This window comes from Caloenas nicobarica, chromosome 3 (genome assembly GCF_036013445.1).
Source record: "Caloenas nicobarica isolate bCalNic1 chromosome 3, bCalNic1.hap1, whole genome shotgun sequence".
Classification (NCBI taxonomy): Eukaryota; Metazoa; Chordata; class Aves; order Columbiformes; family Columbidae; genus Caloenas; species Caloenas nicobarica.
In genome coordinates, this window is record NC_088247.1 from 102,472,125 (window position 1) to 102,494,150 (window position 22,026).

A 22,026-nucleotide genomic window follows, 5' to 3' on the forward strand; every position below is an offset into this window, starting at 1 on the left:
TATAAGGGTGTCGAGGATGGGACCAGACTCTCTTCAGTGGTGCACAACGAGAGGATGAGGGGCAACAGGCACAGACTGAAGCACAGGAGGTTCCATCTGAATATGAGGAGAAACTTCTTTCCTGTGAGGGTGCCAGAGCCCTGGAACAGGCTGCCCAGAGAGGCTGTGGAGTCGTCTTCTCTGGAGACATTCAAACCCACCTGGACACATTCCTGTGTGATCTGCTCTGAGTGAACCTGCTTTAGCAGGTGGGTTGAACTGAATGATCTCCAGAGGTCCCTTCCAACTCCAACCAGTCTGTGATTCTGTGATTTATTTTCAAAATTTTGTGCAGCTCAGTGTCGAAATGAAGGAGACCAGCCACCTGTCCAGTTAGTTTTCTCTGAATGACTGTTTAGAAAATTTGACTTGTCCTAATCTGTCAAGTTTCTGTCAATGACATCCCTGGCAGCACCTCTGGGCTGCCCTGTGCCGGGGCTGGTAGCCCCAGACGCAAAGCGGAAAAGCCCTTCTAGATCTGAGCCTCCTGTCTCTGCACACTGAAATAGAAATTAGTTGCATGCAAAGTGTCATGAAATAACTCAGAAGTCAGATGTTCAGCCAGGGAAATATCCAGGCACATAACAGGAATTCAAAATGTTTTAGCAAGGCATTGTTTGGATCAGTTAATACAAAAGTACATTTTGGGATGTATTGACACTTTTTAACTTCTTTTTTTAAAGTTACTATCAATGTAGGCAGGAACGTTGATGTTTTCTATTACCTCACTGTTTAAAATATTGGTAGAAATGGTGCGGTTCAATGCTAGACAAATGAATATTAGAGCTGTAGTGGTCCAGTCCAAACCAGTGCTCTGATCTGTACTCCTGATGTTCTTGTTACAGTAAACTTTTGGATATTATAGCAATGCTTTTTAAAAATACCATTCCTCCTTTTAACCATGTTGCACAGAAGGCCACTGGTCAACCAAATACATTTCATGTTGAGAAATGTGTGGGGTTTTTAACCAATCTATTTACCTTTTCTTTATGCGATTCCTAATTGTATGATGCTCAGTTTAAACTCGCCATTAGGAAAGGACAGGATGAAGCGAAGCATCTGTCGAACAGGGGCTGAGACTTGCAGTAACTGGTGATAGAACAGAGACTGTATTTTTCTTCCCCCTGCTCCCCCCTTGGCATAGCACGTATTAGATTTGAATCAGTGACTGTAATTTCTGCAATAACTCGGTTGTGCTAGCCCCGTCACAAACAACTGTGATTGTCGCTTTCCGCTACCAAACTTGTGTGAACAAAGTACAGAGGTAATTTAATACACAGATCAGCTTGGCTTTTGTCCCAGCACAATTATGGAATTCACCATTTATTTCTCATGAAAACTGATGAGGTTTGGTTTTGGTGGGTTTTTTTGCTGTCTAGATTTTTTTTGGAGGTTAGTGGCATTATTTAAATTGGCTACATGGAAGTATAATACTTCAAAAATTAGACACAGCAGTGTTAATTAAGTGGGAAAGATCTGGTTTTGCCATGCATTTCTGTGTTTTAGAGCATAACTAAAGGATTTTTTGGGCATAGTTTTCAGGGATAGCTTTTCCTATTGACTGACATAATAGAGTCATCACAACAGCTGCAAGGGATTGGTTACACTGCTGGAATTCACCGGGGTGCACACAGGTTTTTTTAATGCATGCTTTTCGAAACAAAACAGTTTGATAGCAGGTGTGACCTTTAACCCTCCCTAACTTTGAAGAACTTAATCATCATCATTTGTTCAGAACTGAATATGTTTTGCAGGTGGAGGAAACAGAGGGAAATGTAGTTTGGTTTTGATGGGAAAGAGGACGGATGAGGAAGGGTCGTGTATTTTTACCTCTTGTGTAAACGAAATTAGCCTCAGTTAATTTTTGAAAGTTCTATCTAAACAAATTTTACATTCTGTTAAGAAAATCTGTTTTGATATATGATTATGGAGACATAAATGAAAGTGTAAAGTTTGAAGAGGTATAAAATGTGTACACCTACTAAGATTTTGCTTGCAAAAGGGGCTGGGAGAGCTGTGGAAAGGGGGAACCATAGAAGCAGCTACATCGAGAATGTGCCTGCATTGTCACACAGAATCACAGAATGTCAGGGATTGGAAGGGACCTCAAAAGATCATCCAGTCCAATCCCCCCGCCGGAGCAGGAACACCCAGATGAGGTTACACAGGAAGGTGTCCAGGCGGGTTTGAATGTCTCCAGAGAAGGAGAATCCACAACCTCCCTGGGCAGCCTGTTCCAGTGTTGCGTCACCCTCACTGAGAAGAAGTTTCTTCTCAAATTTAAGTGTAGCCTCTTATGTTCCAGCTTGAACCCATTACCCCTTGTCTCACTGTTGGTTGTCACCGAGAAGAGCCTGGCTCCATCCTCGTGACACCCACCCTTTATATATTTATAAACATTGATGAGGTCACCCCTCAGTCTCCTCCAAGCTAAAGAGCCCCAGCTCCCTCAGCCTTTCCTCATAAGGGAGATGCTCCACTCCATCATCTTTGTTGCCCTGCGCTGGACTCTCTCCAGCAGTTCCCTGTCCTTCTTGAACTGAGGAGCCCAGAACTGGACACAATATTCCAGATGCGGTCTCACCAGGGCAGAGTAGAGGGGGAGGAGAACCTCTCTCGTCCTACTAACCACAGCCCTTCTAATACACCCCAGGATGCCATTGGCCTTCTTGGCCACAAGGGCACAGTGCTGGCTCATGGTCATCCTGCTGTCCACCAGGACCCCCAGGTCCCTTTCCCCTACACTGCTCTCTAATAGGTCATTCCCCAACCTATACTGCAACCTGGGGTCCTTAGAACAATATAAAATAAACAATGGTCCTTCCCAACAACTGTTTGCGTCAGCAGCTTTTTGAGGAGCTCAGCTGGTTCTGTGGCAGTTCTCACTGTCTGAGCAAACTCTTGTGTGTGAAAGATTGTGTAGTCATGTGGACGTGGCTCTCTGGATGAACCACCTCACCCTTTACAGAGTCGCGGAGATCATGATAATGATTGTCTGAGGATACGGAAGGCAATTTTATCTGCCAATGTAAACCTGAATGGTCATACAAACCTTTACATCGGGGTGTCAAACTCATTTTCACCGGGGGCCACATCAGCCTCACGATTGCCTTCAAAGGGCCGAATGTAATTTTAGGACTGTATAAATGTAACTACTCCTGATGTGGCCCCCGGTGAAAATGAGTTTGACACCCCTGCTCTATATAATCACTGTCAATGCGAATTACAACAGCTTATACTAGTTGTTGTCCTTGGATGGCTGTTGGTTGTGCCAAGTGATTGTGTAGTATTGTTGCTCATGGTGAGGTCCATTATGGCACAGACGAAAAGGGGACTCACTTTCCTAAGTGACTTAATGTATGTGCAAATGCAAATCTTTACAAATAAAAGCTAGAAATACATGCTTAAATCACCATATTAACATTAAATATGTGCAGATGTATTTCTTTCTGCTATATAACCAAGGGTGAATGAATGCTGCAATTACGAAGATCTGTTAACCTGACTGTAACTTTGTCTCCTTTTTCATACATTCAGTTTGTGCTCTGCCTTGGTGCTGAATTAATCCATGAAAGGGTTGTCTGTTTAAGCATTTTTCTTGATACAGAATCCTGTTACAACTGACTTCAGATTCAAGTTTAGTGTCTTCAGTACCTACTTTCTCGTTGTCCAGTCTAGCCTCAGCTGAGAAAAGTTGGTTTTGTGGTTGAGGCTGTAGATAGGATGGCGAGAAGTCCCCTGAGCATGCCACAACTTCTTTGCAGCCTCAGGCAACTTACTGTTGCAAAATCATTTCAGAAATCAGTTTATTTGGGTTTCTGTACTTTGTAGCTGCTGACAAGTCTGTTGTTCCTGTGGTCGTACCACAAGTTTTTGGCATTAGTTGTGAAATGGAGTATGTTCAGTACCACTGAAAGTCAGATTTTTGCATCTTGGGCTACAGTCTGAAGGCTGGTGACTTTTCATAAATTTAATCCTAATTTTTTGTGGCTGGATTGAACAGAAAATCCTTGTCTGTACATTTCCTTAATCCTTCAGTTACTGCAACTGCAGATTGGTTATTATGCTTTTCTCCTGTTTTTCCTCCAGCTTCCTCTGGCTGCTAGGAGCAATTTTTACTGCTATGTACGACCTACAGGCATGTCCCAGTCAGCAGCTCTGCTATTAATACTTTGTCGGGTTTAGCATTTCCAGACAGCAGTAAATTACAGCTGATAGAAATTTGCTTTTATACAATTCTTATTTCTTGTAACAGTTAAAATAGATTTTTATATATATGTGTGTGTGTATATATATTCTTAAGGAAATGAATATATTAGATTTATATTTCTTGATGGAATGTTCCATCATAGTTATATTTGCTTGCTGTATTGTTTGGGACACACCATGAATGAAGATGAGTCAAAGAGGGCTTAGCATCAGTGTTTAGCTTTGCTAGTTTAATTTGTTCTTCCATCCTCCCTGCTGAGGAAAGGGATGATAGGAATGGCAGATAAGAATAATTTGCATTTGGGTTTCCTATCTCCTCATCAAAGGAATATTGTTTATATTAGATTTTTAATAAATAACAAAAACTTGCATGGAAAAGTTATTTTATAGAGGTATCTTTTGTCATTCTATTTCCTGTATTATGTTGAAGCAGAATTTATGGCCAAAATAATTTTTTTTAATGGAATTATGGAGGATAATTAAGAGAGTTTGTGAACTGCAATGTCAGAACATGGTGTTTTGGGTGTCTTTTCCCATCACATGCAAACTTTGTCGTGATTTTCAATGCTACTGAATTTTTATCATGTTAGTTTATTTGGTCTCTTGTTGAAAACTGAAAAAGCCTCTGGAATAGTAATCCCCAAAATCAGCTGCATAAAATTCCACTTTTGAAAATGCAGCTGTCTTTGTAGCTGTAATCATTCTCTGAATTACTTGTTTGCGGAGACTCAATTGAATATGATTATGTGCCTTTTAAAATAATTCGTATTCTAAAATAACTGATTTTTATAATTTCTTTGCTTATCCATGTATGAGAGGAATTAAGCAAATTGCTACGTGCATGTATACTTAATGAATTTTCAATTACTTTGTTTTTCTTCTCCTTCTAGGCCAGCCAGACCTTTCAAGTTACCAAAAAGGTAAGGTCTAATACTGGCACATGTGAGGTTTGCAGAATCATAAAGGCAGTAGATGAGGTGGTGGCAAAGCTGTTGTTCTCCACACAATGCAAGAGTAAGGAATGTTCAAGGAAAACAGTAGGCAATCAAATTAAAGCAGATTTTAAAAGAAAATATTTCTTTATGCAGTACGTAGTGAATTTCTTGATCTGCCACAGGAGACTGTGGAGGCAGATAGCACCAGCAAGTTCAAACAATGTTTAGAAGAATTGATCTACAATGGGTTCCTAAATAAACAGTGAAGGAAAGAGCCAGGGACAAGCTCTCTACTGTCCCTCATCACACATCTGTGAATCCCAGGGGGGCAGGAAGGGGAGAGACCACAGAAGGTGGTCAAACTCACATGCCCTATTTGTGGAGAGACAAGTCGTCACTCCATAAATTCTGGGCCAGAATTTTTAAATCTATGCAGATTTCAATGTTCCTTGTTTTCAAATATTTTTATGGCATTTTTTCAATTACGATCTGTGGCATTCTCTGTGTATTTTCACCATCCGCACAAGCATAACAACTCTGTGACCCAGTACCTTTGTGATTAAAGGTTATTCTGAGAAGCTATTTGGTTGTATCGTCAATAATGATGAAACAACCTGACAGAAAAGTTCAGAAAATTCCATTGTAATGATCTTTTCTTCTTAAAACCAGAAACCCCACGCAATCAGGAGCATTACATTTGGCCTGGATATATGCTCTGAAGAATGGCAGGGTCATAGAAAACAACAGAGCGACTTACCTAAAACTGTTATTGCATCCGTAATAGCAACAAGAAACCATCTCAAGTGGAAATACATTAAAAACATGATCCAGCTTTAGGATTTTCTTTCAGTAAAGAACAGGCATGCTCACTAAATATCTGTTTTGCAGATATCTGTTTGTTAATATCAATTCTGTCACAGAATTATCTGTTGCCCATAGTGACCTCTTTCTGGAAACTGTGTATGGTGTGTTCCTGTGTCTCTATATGAGACGGGGTAGTGGTTTAACCTGAGTATGTCTGCATATGGGTGCTGAATTGAAAAGTTTAACACTATCCACGTGTTACACTGTAGCTTAAAATGGGAAGGAAAAGTAAAAACTGTCTTTTTTTCTGTCTTCTTTTGAAGAAAGCATCTAAGGTCTTAGATCACCTTGGGGCAAATTGCTTGAAACCTGTCTTTTAGTGGTGCTAAATGGGCGAGATAAATGTAGATTTAATTGTTTACTGTAGCACCTAAGGATTTTTAACTATTTAAAACATGGAAAACAAACCAACCTTTTTCAAATGTGTGGAAAACATCAGGAGGAAAGAAATGAATGAAAACTATCTGCATATTAATGGTACAGGGCAGCTTAAAGTAGCGTTAGCATTCTATTAGAGCAACTAGGTTGAAAGCAGGCTGTAAAATGGGTAAAAAAGATATTTCAGTCAGTGTCATGGTTCTCGAGAAGTCATCGTTCAGTGCTTGAGTAGTTTGGAGGGAAAAAAAAAGATAATCTGTCAGTGTAATTATATGTCCAGCTCATTGCACAACCATGGCTTTAATTAGGCATCAAAAAAGCAGGAGGTGTTGCCCTGTTGTAGAAGGATGTGCTTAGCACTGAGGACATCCTTTCTGAATGCAATTCCTTGGCTGAGGAATTGATTTAAGCATTTTTCCTCTCGGACTTGGACATTTTCAGGCAAATGGTCATTTATGCAGAATCTGAGTCGCAGCAGCGGCTTTTCACAGGGAAAATAAAAAGTAACTAAACTCTTTTTATGGCATTTTAATGGATAAAAAATAAAATAACTGCCATCTGTTTAGCCACTTCCAGGGGCTTGGGACCAAGGCTGGCTGTAGGCAACTTGGAGCCAGAGACCTCAGCAGCACCAAATGATGCTCAGACAAATAAAATATAGCTTGGTTAGTCCTTTTTGGTTTTCCAGCCCAGGTCAGCTTTGCTTATCTGAATTTCAGTATGTGGTATAAGAAACAAGACAAATTTGCAGGTGTAAACAAGCACTTACTGTTTTCTGTATGTGGTTTATTAACTTGTTAACTACTTCACCTAGGACATAGTTTCTTTTACAGCTAGCGATTGAAGAATTTAACCAATTTAGGAGAATTGAAGTGTAGAGACAAGATATCAAAGCAGTAAATCTAGCACTAGTGATTAATAGGAAAAAAAAGTCTTTAGGGTATAATTTTTATGACTTCTTTTTTATAATAGCTAGTCAACCCAGCTTGGTGTTTATGAAAACATTTAGTCCTATAATTAGGAAAATTCTGTTAGGTCATTTACTTCCCTTCACTTCTGCTTCGTACAATTGCTGGCAAGCTGCCCCTTTGTGATTCACTTTAATAAAAAACTTACACTTCAGATTGCTTTTCAGGCTTTTGCTAATTAACCTCTTGTGTCAGTGCAAGAATTATTCCACGTTTACCTAGTGGGAAATGGAGATATACGTAGAGCTTTGGACTTCCTTGCTCCCTAAAGCTGTGCTTAGACCGCTAGCCCATACTTATTTCCACATGCTGTGGAAGGTCAGCAATAGGCTTGCTTGCTGCGGGTGATTTTACAGCTAGAAAATTGGGAAGCTATTGCTGGAGCAAGGAGCTGGGTGTTACCTTCTTTTCCAGGCACGGGACAGGACATTTCTGTAAAGTCGATAATTGAATTGTGATTAGATAATGAGTTGCTCTGAAACTGAAAAAGAACCGTCTTTTAAGACAGCAGAAATAAGTCAGGAAAGTGCTCTGCTCTAAACTTTCATGTTTCATGTAAGTTGAGGAGGAAACAAGAGTGTAGATCTTCTTAATCCATATTTAGTGTGTGCAGAGACTTGGTATAGAATGATTCATAGCATATAATTATTTTTCTAATGCCCTTTAAACTGTTTGGGACTTTCTATACTCTCTTTGCTCCCAAGATCAGACAGTTGCCCTTGAAAGAGAGACTCTACGAATTCAAGTCCTTATTGTAAGAAAAATTATTAAGAAAATAAGATTTCTGGGTTTTATTTTCTGATACTTTTCTGCCAATTTAACAAAAATACAAATATTTTCTGAAAATGTTGACAGATTTGCATATAAAAATTCTTGCACTCTTAAAATTTAGAATGAACTAGGAGTTACAATCCAAGGTTATGTGTTATACAGAAGACTAAACAATTATTGCTGATTAGTTCATGTATTATGTTGCAGCTCCCTTGCACCTTTGAATTTACAGCAGATTTTATGGATCATTAGTATATAGGGTTTGAGTATTTTTTACAATGACTATTTTAAATATAGAGGGAGTGTGGGGTTTTTGGGTTCTACTTTAAAAATCAATTTTTTCCTCTCTTTGATATTTTTCTTAAAAAAAGCTTAAGCTTTCAAAGAAGGAACTATGATGTTTTCTATCATTAAATTTTTAGCAAAGCATCTGTTTCTTAGTGGTCCCCAACCATAGATAATGCCTATTCCAAAATTTAAGTGTAAAGTTAAGGAAAAGTATTTATCCTTTTAAAATTATTCAGTCTTAAACAACAGTTATCACTTCACATATGCTTTTTTTTTGTGTTTTTATGTAAAAACATTTGATGTAAATTATTGCTATGACTGTTTCAAATACTGAACATGTATTAAACAACAGAATTACGTATTTCGGTAGCCCATAGTTAATTACCTCTGTAGCAGCACAAAGAAAATCTGAGATAAAACCTGCGTTTTTGTCAGAATCCTGAGGGGAAAAAAATAGTAGTCTGATATGAAAAGCTTTTCTACATAATGATATAAAGCTTCAGTAGGGAAACTTGATAGAAAGGCCGGGGGTGGGGGGTGTTTTTTGTTTTCATACTTCAAAAAAAAGAGCATAGAAATAAACTGTTTCCAAACGGTTTCCATCCGTGTGTGGTAGCTTAATCTCATGAAGGACAGAGAAAACAGGTCAGCATTTCAGCATGGTTCCTTAGAGAAGGATGGATTAATTTTGTGCGTAACTTTTATTTCTGTAACATCTTTTCTGTGCTCCTCTCCCCGTAGCTACGCTGCGCTGATTGCCGACTGGCCCGTGGTGGTCCTGGGCATGTGTACGGTGTTAATAGTGGTGTGTGCGCTGGTCGGGATATTAGTTCCAGACCTTCCAGATTTCTCTGATCCGTTGCTGGTAGGTAAATATTAACCAATTGTACTGACAAATAAGTGGTTTTAGTTTGCTGGCTTTTTTGCAGTGGTACCAGTAAGCAGCAAATACAAGTACAGCAATTGATACATTGCTCTGAAGTTGAGATCTGCCTGGAGGAGAAAACTATCTCTTAACGTAGCTGAAGAGCTTCCCTGGACTGTGAATCTGTTTGGGAATCAATTTTCAGAGAGATTCAGTTGGCAGTAAGCTTGCAGAAGCAATTTGTGGCTAATGAATCCATGAAAAGAAGTAAGGTGTTAAAGAGCCTTTTAATTCCTCCAATTTAAAAAAATGGATTAAATCTTGACATTCGAGCAGCTAACGATGATACAAAAACGCAGTTGCCAGCAGAGAATGCTGGCCACTTGTTTAAATTTCTACTGCATTTTGCCATTGGAAGCTCATATGTCTTTCAACAGAACCCGTGTACATTGAATAATGTAAATTCATCCCAGTTTTAGGTGTACAGCACAGTACAACACAGCCCATACGTTCTAAATCAGGTTTCAAAGAGTGAGGGTCAGGATCTGTTAAAGGAAGGGGGGTTCTAAGTGCCTTCTGGGGATGAGATGATATCCATATTGAGAGACTGAAAGTAATTTTTAGCAGATTCTGTTAAATACTGTGCTGATTTGTTAGTTTTCATGAGCTATCTACCCATGAGTAGCTTTCAGGACTTTTATTGAAAGTATTGTGTTTAATTATTATCCTCAAATAAAAATATACTGTTCCTGTAAATTATTGTTATTTATATTATAGTAGCTTACATCTGTATCCATATGTGATGTGTATTTCTTGAAAACAGCCAAGTTACTGAAATTGTTCCAAAGTCACTTTCAGAATTATGTAAAGGTTTGCCTTTTTCTTGGAGAAATAGAGAAGATACACCTGAGTGTTTTTATTCATATTTCATCAGTAAAGAGTGAACACCCTTTCTCTGAAAACTAAGTGTTGAATGTTTGGTAGACTAAATCATCACTTCTCAGGGAGAGAAGTCATACATGCAAGAATTCTTAATCCCTTGTCACTCTATACAGTTGGTCATTATTTTGTCTGACCTGTCATAGAGCATTTTACCCTTAGAAGTAGATGCCTGGAGTAACTGTGCTTCATAATGAAAACTATCCATCACTTTGATCATGTTCCCACTTTCCCATTTGAGCTAAAGAATGAAAAGTATTAATGGAATTTTGTGGTGCTCTTTACTTAGGGTTTTGAACCAAGGGGGACGGCCATAGGACAGAGATTGGTCACATGGAACAACATGGTGAAAAACACAGGGTACAAAGCAACACTTGCAAACTATCCTTTCAAATATGCAGATGAGCAAGCCAAGAGGTAAGAATTTGTATTAAAATGCATCTTATTTTATTGGGGTTTTTTTTTATGTAGCGATTGCTTCAATATCTTCTGAAGTTAATATATATATACTGCCACTGATTTCAATAAATATTGAATCTGATCATGTACAATTCTCAAGGCCTTTCACATGGAACTAGGTATTTCCCATCGTGAGCTCTTTTAAAAAAGTGTGTAATTTTATTTTTCTCTTTGAATTACGGGTATTTTCAGTACTGTGCTCCATGTAATTTCCCTTGAAGTCTCTAATTTATACAGAAAATTCAAGGAATGTTTCAGTTTTTGTATACCAAGGTCACATTGGTAAAAATATGTTTTCTTCTATGTCAGAGTTATTAAGAAGTGTGACTTGTTTGGATGCTCCTTTTATTCACAGTCTCTTTGCTGAGGTAGAACTGTTTGTTCTGTTTTAGTCATCAGGATGATAGATGGTCAGATGATCACTACGAAAGAGAGAAGAGGCAAGCAGACTGGAACTTCCACAAGGATACCTTTTTCTGCGACATTCCAAGTAAGTGGAGAAATTATATAAGGAAGGCTGAAAAACTTCTGCCAGTTGAATGATTTCTAATCTCTTCTGTATATTCTATGCTTTATTAGGAAAATATTTTTTGCTTAGTATATTCATGATAAGCACCTTCTTTCGGTGTAGAAAAATCTTCGAAGAATTTGGGCTGAAATGCTGTGTTCTATTGGTTCTTCTTAGCAAAAACTGTATTCACCTAAAGCTCTTCGTTTAATTGGTTCCATTTCCTGTAAAATTTTTAATATTTATTGGTAATGCTGATTACTGTAAAAACAGTGTTTTGTGTATGACTATAGAGGTAGCACTCAATTCACACTAGAGAAGAAGTCGTTTTTTCCGTAACTTAACTCTAAAAAGCCTAAATCAAAATACTTCTCCTGTATATGTCCTAAAAGACATCCACAGGTCATATCCTGTCCAGAATTTAGGGCTTTGTTTAGGGTTAAAAACAAACAAACAAACCAAAAACTACAACAAACCTCAACCAAATTAAAAAAAATTAACTCTGAAACACAACAAACTCAGGAAACTACACACACACAAATCCAAACCAAACATCCCCCTAAAAGAAAACAAAATTTTAAACAACAAAAAAGAACAGCAAACACATGCAAAAACCACCACGACCAACAACAAACCCCCAAGTTAAAATACTGAAGGCTTATGAGGCTGTTTAAGTTAAACCAGAGGACAGAAAAGACAAAGAAGTCTTTATTGACTTTTTACAAGGCCTGCTGCAGAACTTTGATAAGTCCCGTTCTGGCAGAGAGCGAATGGATTAGCAGATTTAGATCTTGCCTTTATTCATGTAATGACCTGGGCTCATTTGCAGCTACTTCAGTCTGTGAGGACTGATAACAGAGCACAAAAACATAATTGTGAAATTATTTGTTTATATTACTTGATCTGAGAGAGCAATGACCAGTAAAAACCAGGGTGAAATACAGATTTCTGTTTTGTTTGTTTGTTTTTTTTTCTGTTACGATATAGTCTTACATCTAAGTGAGAAGACATGAGAAAAGTTGCCATTTCTCCTCCTGTGAGCAGAACCAAATTAGACTGAGCAGATCTCGCATAGGAAATGTTCTCAAAACTCTACTGAGCATTAACTGCAGCTCAAAGCAGAATTAACTCCTCTTCCCCTGCCCACTGTTTCTGTGTCATCTCACCCTCATTCTTTCCACTCCTGGTTCTGCATATTCTCAGTTGTGGCAGTCATGAAGTAATTGTGCTTCTATGGGAAGGTTTGCCAGTCCATTATGGAAAGAAAACAGTTGATTTCCTGTCGACACGTATTTGTTGTTCCTAGTGTCATTCTTTGCCTGGTTTAGGATCAGGAGATTTCAGTTTTCTTGATCCTGAGGCACAGTCAGAGATCATAAAAAGACCCCTCAGTCTTTTCATTAGTCTTATGAAAGGCAAAATTCACAGCAGTGAGAAAAAAAATCAGCCCTTTGGTTTTTGGAGTATTGAAATTAACGTAGTAACACTTCTTAACCCAAAGTACCATATTGCATTACGCAGTACTCTGTATTTGTGCTTTTATATATATATATATATATATATATGTATGTTTTCCTTGTTAGTTACACATAAAGATCTCACTGGCACTAAGTAAATATTTCCTTTCCTAAAAGCTGTCTTCTAATAAATGTGATTTAATTTGTAGTTTAAGCTGTATGTGTCTAAACTACAGAATTCTTAAAAATGGCCTGAAGGATATTGCAACAATTTCCACTGTAGTCATTTGCTTCTAAGGCAAAAACATTCTTGTAGAAACAGCTTTATAATTATTATTTATATTCCCAAATGACTTACTAAATCAGCCTTTGATTACTATTATCTGTGCACTGCCATTATGCCGTGCCAAGAATTTCATAGTTTGCTGATTAGATCCTTTGATTTTTATTTGTTTGTCATATTTCAGAAGATCGTTTGCTTGAATAGAAGTCTGTAGAGCTTCTAAGTGGTATATAATATTGAAGATGCCATATTTACTATAAGCACTTTAAGGAAACCGAAACTTTAATGTGGACTGAGTCTTACAGATAAATAACTCATCTTGAAAAGGAGGTGGATTCCCATGAACTGACAAATATTTAATCTGTGTCATTTTGATTGGTGGGATTTTGTCTCAGTCTTTGATACCAGACACACCCAAATAATCCATAAACTCCACTCCTGTAATTTCAGGTGATCGCTATTCACGAGTGGTGTTTACATCAACAGAAGGAGAGAACTTATGGAATTTGAATGCAATTAAGTCAATGTGCAATGTAGATAACTCGAGGGTAAGTAAGGATGACATTTATTTTGTTTAACTTGCAGATACATGAAGCATGTGTTTGAAACTTTGTTTTGCAGCCCATTGCCAGCCAGTAGCATATGAGAGGATTTCGCATTGTTCACCCCCTTTTCAGATGGTCAGTCAGCATGAACGCCAAGTTAAAAAACAGCTTTCAATTTGTAAAATCAGATTATATAGGAGAATTTGGATTTGCTACTAATCCCATCCAGAATGGGATGGAGAAGAGTTGCTTCAGAAGTTTGGTTAACATTTGCTGTATGTTTCTTCTTAGGATATTATTCCATGGATTTTTGTTCTTGTTTTCCAGCAAATAGTTCAATTTTTCTTGCTTTTTCACCTTCAGGTGAACTAGCTGCATCCTCATAGCATATGCACTTTTCTCTTGCAGCCAGTGGGTCACTCCGATTTTTTTTTTTTTTTTTTTAAATACACATATATATTTTTTTTTTAGGTCAAAAGAAAATAGGTTGGCTGATGGATGTCAAAGGAACATAGATACAGTACCTAGAAATATAACCCAGTTAATTAGATGTGGATAGTGATACTCTCAGAGTAATATTAATTTTCTCTTTAAAACTGAGGGAATGAAAGAAGACACTTTGGCCTTGTCTCTTTGGCCCCGTTGCAATTTTTTTTGGCTGTCCTTCTACATAGTCAAAATAACCATTGTAATAGCCAGCTGCAGAGTTTACCATAACTTATTTTACATGCATGAGGAGATAAGTTAGTGCTCTGATTGATGTCCAGTTTCAACTGATGGAAGTTAACCAGCAAAGGCTAAAATAAGCATTCAGGTGGTACATTTGTAAAATATAAGCTTGTCACTTGCTGGAAATTAGTAAAATTTTTCCTTTGAACTGCTGGGTAACCATACATTGCTGGGTACTGGTGACTTTGTATGGAAGTAAAGCAACATGTTTTCTTCTATTAATAATGATCCTTTTCTTTCCAGTTGTTTTTTTTTTTCTCCTCCAAAACAAAAATAATCATAAACAATTAACTTCATATTATACCACAGCTATTTCGTGAGGAATATTTTCATTATTAGATTTTTTTATCGTGGTCTTTTAGACAAATGTATTTAGCAAATTCCCACACTGTTTTCCATAACAGCTGGCATTTTGTCCTGCTTGGCCTCCTGCGGTGTAAGTGGTTTTTGTCCTCACATGCTCATGAAACGTTCCTCATTTCCCCATCAGAGATTATGGCCCTGACAGGATGGCTCATGTGATTTCCCCTTTATCTCTTTCAATCAGAATGAGTCGGGTGAGTGAAGCGCAGTATTTAAACCAACCCAACTCAGTTTTGAATGAAGTGAGCTAGGGAGGAATCATATCACCAGTTCCATCAGGAGGGAAACCTTTTACAAGGGTAAAAACTAAGAGTTTGGGAGGAGATGCTAATCTGTGTATTTAACTGTAGAAGTTCAGTCAGACGAGCAGCCGATGCAGGTAAATCCCAGGTAGTGTAGATCATTGCAAAGTAATGCAATCTGGATGGAAAAAGAAAAATACTTCTTTATAACAGCATAAAACCCAGTTCATTGCCGTTGAAGAATAATCTCGGTAATGGTTGCATTAGTCCTGAGGATTTTTTCTTTTTTCCTTCCTATATGCACGAGTTGATAATAATGTCTAATTTCAAATACTCTTTGAGGGAAAGATGAAACTACTTCAAAAAACCAAGAACCATGCATCTTGTATCCATAAAAACAGCTCTTCTTTTGAAATAAGGACACTTCAGAAAATTAAATTTTGGCTATTTCAGCTACACCCACAGTTGTGTAGATATTGATAAAGAATATGGTTACAGATAATGTTTCTATGTATCTTTTTTGTAATTTAGGTATTAATACAGTAATTAACATCTCAGCTGAGCAGAATGACAGTGCATGATGATATAGCAGTGTTGATTTTTAGCTAGTTAGTAGGCAAACCAAATTGATATTGATAGGTTTTGCAATTATTGCTGGTATGTGTAAATTTATAATAAAAGTTAGATAGTCAGGGCTCAGAAAAGGGCTGAAGCTGAGAAATGGATGGCTTCAGTGACCTCCTGGTCTCAGACTCTTTGGTCTGTAGTTATTTTTGTTGTTGAATTCATGCTTGTTTAGGGCCACAACTCTGTTGAAATAAGTGGGAAAGCTTTCTGTGTTCAAAGACAGGAAAATGTCGCTATTTTCTGGGAACACAAACCTTAGAATTTATGTATTTTTCTGATGATAAGCAGGATTTCAGCACCAACTATTTGCTTTAATAGGAGCTAGCAATATATCCCCCATGTGTTAATTATATTCCCATCTGCTTGTAACTACTTTAACTATATGTTTTACTGATACTTAGGGGCTCCATCCTGCAGCTGCTCAGCATATGGTAGTCCTACAATCTTCATGGAAACATTATGTACAAAATAGCTATAGGAGGTGTTCACATTTTTTGCTACTTGGATGAGAGCAGCCCTTTATTTCACCTGTTAATTGCAGAATGTTTTCCCTTTAAACCATAAGCAGTTATTTTATGAACTTTGAAGACTGTAAACTATCTCCTCAGACTGCTTCCCCAAAACTGTGTAGTTGTGATTCTCTGTCCCTGTGTAGATTCATTTGGGCAAATCTGCCCTCAGACACGGCATGTGTGGAGGTTGCACAGCTTAGTTTCCTTACTTGTTCCAAAATAAATGAAAATGCTGCCAGGGGCAGACCGAATCTGGCAACAGCAAAATGGCCTTTACAATTCCTTTGGATCACCAGCAAGGCCCAATGCTACAATATACTAATTTTTTGCATAGTATTTCAATGACCTATCCGGAGCTAAATTTTGTATTTTAATTTCTAATTTCCAGCTGCCAGCTCATATTACTTTATCTTTGGCAACAGTTGCTTTACTGGTGAATGTTTGTGGCCTGCAGCAAGTGTTGAAGAACAGCATATAAACCTTATTGGCCCATCTTGAACTTGAATACATAGAGAAGACAATACAGTCCCTTCCTCCCAATTTGCCTATTATATCCTCATAGGATTAACCTGGAGATGTGCCATGAAAAATACTATTCCAGTGCTTCCTTTTATTTAGTAGGTTGTTCAGTTTTTCCTGAGTTTGCATGTGTGAGTGTTTTTATCTGGAAACAATCAAATGTGAATTATCCTGTTTTTTTGGAATGCCAGTTTGTTATTGTTCAGAAACTGGTTGACAAAATTAAGTCTATATTAAAGCTTTTATAACTGCCATGAGAATCCCCAAGTGCAGGTTTTTTTGGCTGCATTACAAAGGATTGCTAATATTAAGCCTGTGCAATTTTGCTTAAAAAAGAAAAAAAAGGCAAAGTGGTATATTTCAGGTCACCTAAATTTAAAACATACACAGATAATGGTTTCAGGGCTAAGTCCTGTAAACTCTTAAGCACATGGCTTTATTAATTTGACTGTATTAATAGTGTTCATTTAAGTAACTTGATTAAGACTGAAATTTTACATATAGCTAACTGTTTGAAGGATTAATTCTAATTTGCCACATATAACAAGCCAGATGTTCTGGCTTTTAAGACTTATATTTCCCGCGCCCTATCAAGATTGAGTTTTCCTAACTTGAGAAAATTTCCCTGATCTAACCTTGAAACTTAAGAGTTTCAGTTCTATTTTATAGATACTTTTGACTAAAAGCACCTTATGGTGATTTAGCAAAGTCACGCTCTCACTGGCTTCAGTGGAATCTGGAATGAAGTGAAAGAAGAGTGGTCATCTAAGGGATTAACACTCATTTAACTAAGGAGACTCCTTACCCAAAATGTTAAAACTTTGGGGTGCTTCGTGGCACAGCGAGTTATCTTGTGCCTCGGAAATCCGGCATGACTCGGGGACGGACGATGCCTGGGTGGCAGGCTGGCCGGGTCGGGGAAACGTCTGTCAGCTGTGCAAGAGCTGAAAAAGCGATAAAGTGAGGGTTGTAGAAGAGAGGTCAGATGATGGAAGGTGTCGTAAAGCTCTCACATCCTTTCTTTCTGGACGGTGAGTCCCTGCCTCTCCTAGGAACCTCGGTATGTGATTCCAAGCAGAATGAAACTTTGCTGATGTGCGGCAAATTGTTTATTTGCAGGGCTATAGTGTGAGGTAATAGAAGAGGTTTAATAGTCCTCAGTCAGGAAAAAAATCTTAGTGCATCTTCAAACACTAGAATTAGAATGCTGCTGCCAGTTTTATGCTGCTGTGACAAGTCAGTACACTGAGTTACTGCTGATTTAGTCTGCTGCATGTAAGAGGATGCTGATCAAAAACAATGTGTGTGGAAATAAGAATTTAAAATGTTAACACAAAAACACCATAAGCTGAATTTTCATCACTTTGGATTTTTTTTTTTGTGGGCAAATGTTTCTAATAATTCAGACTATTACTTTAAACTGTATTTTTTTGCCCCGCCTGTCTTTTTACAGATCAGGTCCCACTCCCAGTTCGGTGATCTCTGCCAGAGAGCCACTGCTGCTTCGTGCTGTCCCAGCTGGACGCTGGGCAACTATGTGGCTATTCTAAACAACAGGTCATCATGTCAAAAAATTGTCGAACGGGATGTCTCTCACACCCTAAAGCTGCTTCGCACATGTGCCAAATACTACTACAATGGGACCTTGGGGCCGGACTGCTGGGACATGAACGCCAAAAGGAAGGACCAGCTCAAGTGTACAAACGTGCCTCGCAAATGTACCAAGTACAACGCTGTTTACCAGATCCTTCACTATCTAGTGGACAAGGATTTTCTAAGCCCAAAGACAGCTGACTATGTCTTACCAGCTTTAAAATACAGCATGCTCTTCTCTCCGACCGAGAAAGGGGAAAGCATGATGAGTATTTACCTGGATAACTTTGAGAACTGGAATGCTTCTGATGGTGTAACCACCGTCACAGGGATTGAGTTTGGAATAAAACATAGATTGTTTCAGGATTACCTGTTGATGGATACTGTGTATCCTGCCATAGCCATCGTGATTGTTTTATTAGTTATGTGTGTGTACACGAAGTCCATGTTTATCACGCTGATGACTATGTTTGCAATAATTAGTTCCTTGATTATTTCTTATTTTCTGTATCGGGTAGTATTTAATTTCGAGTTCTTCCCATTCATGAATCTCACTGCGTTGATTATTCTTGTTGGGATTGGAGCAGATGATGCTTTTGTCTTATGTGACGTTTGGAACTACACAAAATTTGATAAACCTCACGCAGGAACCTCTGAGACAGTGAGCATCACGTTGCAACACGCTGCTCTTTCCATGTTTGTCACAAGTTTTACTACCGCTGCTGCCTTCTATGCTAATTATGTCAGCAATATCACAGCAATCAGGTGTTTCGGTGTTTATGCCGGTACTGCCATTTTGGTGAATTATGTTTTAATGGTTACATGGCTACCTGCTGTAGTTGTATTACATGAACGATATCTTCTCAATATTTTCAGTTGCTTTAAGAAACCTCAGCAGAGGGTATACAACAACAAAAACTGCTGGACAGTGTTGTGCCAAATGTTCCACAAGATTATTTTTGCAGTCTCTGAAGCATCCAGGATATTTTTTGAAAAAGTTTTGCCATGCATTGTTATCAAATTTCGATATATTTGGCTTTTCTGGTTCCTTGCCTTAACAATTGGTGGAGCATATATCGTATGTGTAAATCCAAAGATGAAATTGCCATCACTGGAGCTCTCTGAGTTTCAGGTATTTAGGTCTTCTCACCCATTTGAACGATATGATGCAGAATACAAAAAGCTTTTTATGTTTGAACGTGTCCACCATGGAGAGGAGCTCCACATGCCAATTACAGTAATCTGGGGTGTCACACCTGAGGATAATGGTAACCCTTTAAACCCTAAAAGTAAAGGAAAGCTGCAACTAGATAGCAGTTTTAATATCGCTAGCCCAGCTTCACAGGTTTGGATTTTACGTTTCTGTCAGAAGTTAAGAAATCAAACGTTTTACTATCAGACCGAAGAACAAGACTTCACAAGCTGCTTTATTGAAACATTTAAGCAGTGGATGGAAAATCAAGACTGTGATGAGCCATCTCTTTACCCCTGCTGCAGCCACTGGAGCTTTCCCTACAAACAAGAAGTTTTTGAATTATGTATCAAGAGGGCTATAATGGAGCTAGAAAGAAGCACAGGGTACCATTTAGATAGTAAAACCCCAGGGCCTCGCTTTGACCTGAATGACACCATCAGGGCAGTGGTGTTGGAGTTCCAAAGCACCTACCTCTTCACGCTGGCTTATGAGAAAATGCATCAGTTCTACAAAGAGGTTGACTCATGGATTTCAAGTGAGCTTAGTTCTGCTCCTGAAGGTCTTAGCAATGGTTGGTTTGTGAGTAACCTTGAATTTTATGATCTTCAGGATAGTCTTTCTGACGGTACTCTGATTGCCATGGGCCTTTCAGTTGCTGTTGCATTTAGCGTAATGCTTCTTACAACTTGGAATATAATTATAAGCCTTTATGCAATAGTTTCAATAGCTGGAACTATTTTCGTCACTGTAGGTTCTCTGGTTCTCCTTGGATGGGAGCTAAATGTGTTAGAATCTGTCACTATTTCAGTGGCTGTTGGCTTATCTGTAGACTTTGCTGTTCATTATGGAGTGGCCTATCGCTTAGCCCCTGACCCTGACCGAGAGGGAAAGGTCATTTTTTCTTTAAGCCGTATGGGTTCTGCTATTGCAATGGCTGCATTGACTACATTTGTAGCTGGAGCAATGATGATGCCCTCTACAGTGCTGGCCTACACGCAGCTTGGCACTTTTATGATGCTTATCATGTGCATTAGTTGGGCTTTCGCAACGTTCTTCTTCCAGTGCATGTGCCGATGCCTTGGACCCCAAGGCACTTGTGGCCAGATCCCACTACCAAAAAAATTGCGGTGTAATGCCTTCTCTCAGACCTTTTCAGAAGCCCAAGGAGGCAGAGCTCAAAATAAATCCCATCCTGTTGGCAAATATCAGCTGGACTCCAGAAGTCAAAAAACAGAAGTGGAGCATGAGCACTATGAGCTCGAGCCTCTGGCGTGCCAGACTGGTGTCTGTAACCCTGCTGAGAAGGTGACGTACGAAGAAACTCATCTCTGCTCAGAGCTCTTCAGTAGCAGGCCCCAAAACATGTGTATGCCTGTGCACTCAACCTATAATAGCGAAGTGAGTAAAAGCATTAAAAATGTTGCTAGTTCAGCTATGCTACAGCCAGCTCTTGACCAGCACACCATATGCCCGATTTTCTCCCAGAACAGGCAGTGTAGCTGTCCCGATGCCTATAAGCAAGTGGCAGTGCAGTGGAGTCCGCACTCCTGTCAGCAGTTAAGCGATACCTTCTGTTACCAGTGTTCTCCTTCACCGGGAACTCTACAGATCCAAAGCTCTGTAGCTCCTATAAATGCTTTACAGCAAACGGCTGAAGGTTACGTGCACCCCGTCCAGCACGTCCTCCACTGCAGTTGCCTTCAAGGAAGGCTCAAAAGAACAAAGACGCAGAACTCTCTGCCGAAAAATTTTTTCCTCCAGTCAGTGCAACAGTTTCAGGCACATCAAAGAATAAATAGGACAGATCCACATGCTCATCAAAACCCAGAGGAAAACCTAAGAACTGTTCCAAAGGTGATGAGCTCCTCACAGTTTCTCTGCCGAAACGCAGGACCTCTGATAGTGCGTTGCTCTGAATGTGAGAACAGTCTATCAAATAACCCAAAGGGATTCTGTCAGCAGATGGACAAGTGTGATGACAAGGGTGGTACAGAAGCGAATGGGGTTGAAAGCAAGAAAGCCTCGCTGTCAAAGCAGAAAAAGAAAGCTGAGAGCAAGGTAGACCGGCATTCTTTGCAGAATGAGCGGGTTTGGAAGGCTGACCAAAATGATAAAAAACATCTGCTGAGCAGGTCAGTGAGAGAGGGTCGCTATGAGGGTTGCCGCGAAAATCCACACTGTTGTAGCAAGGCTATCGCTGTGAAGTGCAATTCTGTTGACTGTCAAATGCCAAACATCGAAGCCAATGTGCCTCCTATGTTAATGTGCCCAGAACTTTCCAATCAAAGTTTGTTAATAAAAACACTATAATAAATCTTTAATTTGACAATCCTGTGTGTTTCTTTTAAAAGTAAGTTTAAACCACTAAAAAGGAAAGTCCTGAATAAATATGAATTATGATTTGCATTTTGGAATGAAAAATGTATTTTATAGAACAGTAACATTTATACATTTCATAAAGCCATTACATGTAGTAAAACCTGATGTTGTCCAGAATGGAGTTTTTTTGCTGAAACGCATAAGATGGATTATATTTAATTTAGTTTTTGTCCCAGGGCATTAAAGTTTGAATTCTCCTTATAAGCCACCTCAAGAAATAAAGTGCTACAAAGAAACTCTCCCTTTTCTGAAGCCAGGGCTTCTGAGGTTGATAACGTTTGGGGTAGACTGAGATTGCCACGTTTTCGGGTGCATAATTTAACTTTATGCTACTGCTGCCTTGGCAGGCTTGTGCTCAC

General features: G+C 38.7%; 1 protein-coding gene across 3 annotated transcripts in view; it reads left to right on the forward strand.

Annotated features, from left to right (window-relative positions):
- DISP1 (dispatched RND transporter family member 1) overlaps positions 1-21,598 on the forward strand; it is a 91,066-nt gene extending 69,468 nt beyond the window's left edge. For all 3 annotated transcript variants that reach the window (XM_065631371.1, XM_065631370.1, XM_065631372.1), the window contains exons 3-8: positions 5,139-5,168; positions 9,194-9,317; positions 10,546-10,673; positions 11,108-11,205; positions 13,414-13,511; positions 17,954-21,598. In XM_065631371.1, the coding sequence (XP_065487443.1) occupies positions 5,139-5,168; positions 9,194-9,317; positions 10,546-10,673; positions 11,108-11,205; positions 13,414-13,511; positions 17,954-21,598 (4,123 nt within the window). The remainder of the gene's footprint in view (positions 1-5,138; positions 5,169-9,193; positions 9,318-10,545; positions 10,674-11,107; positions 11,206-13,413; positions 13,512-17,953) is intronic.
- The last annotated feature ends 428 nt before the right edge of the window (positions 21,599-22,026 follow it).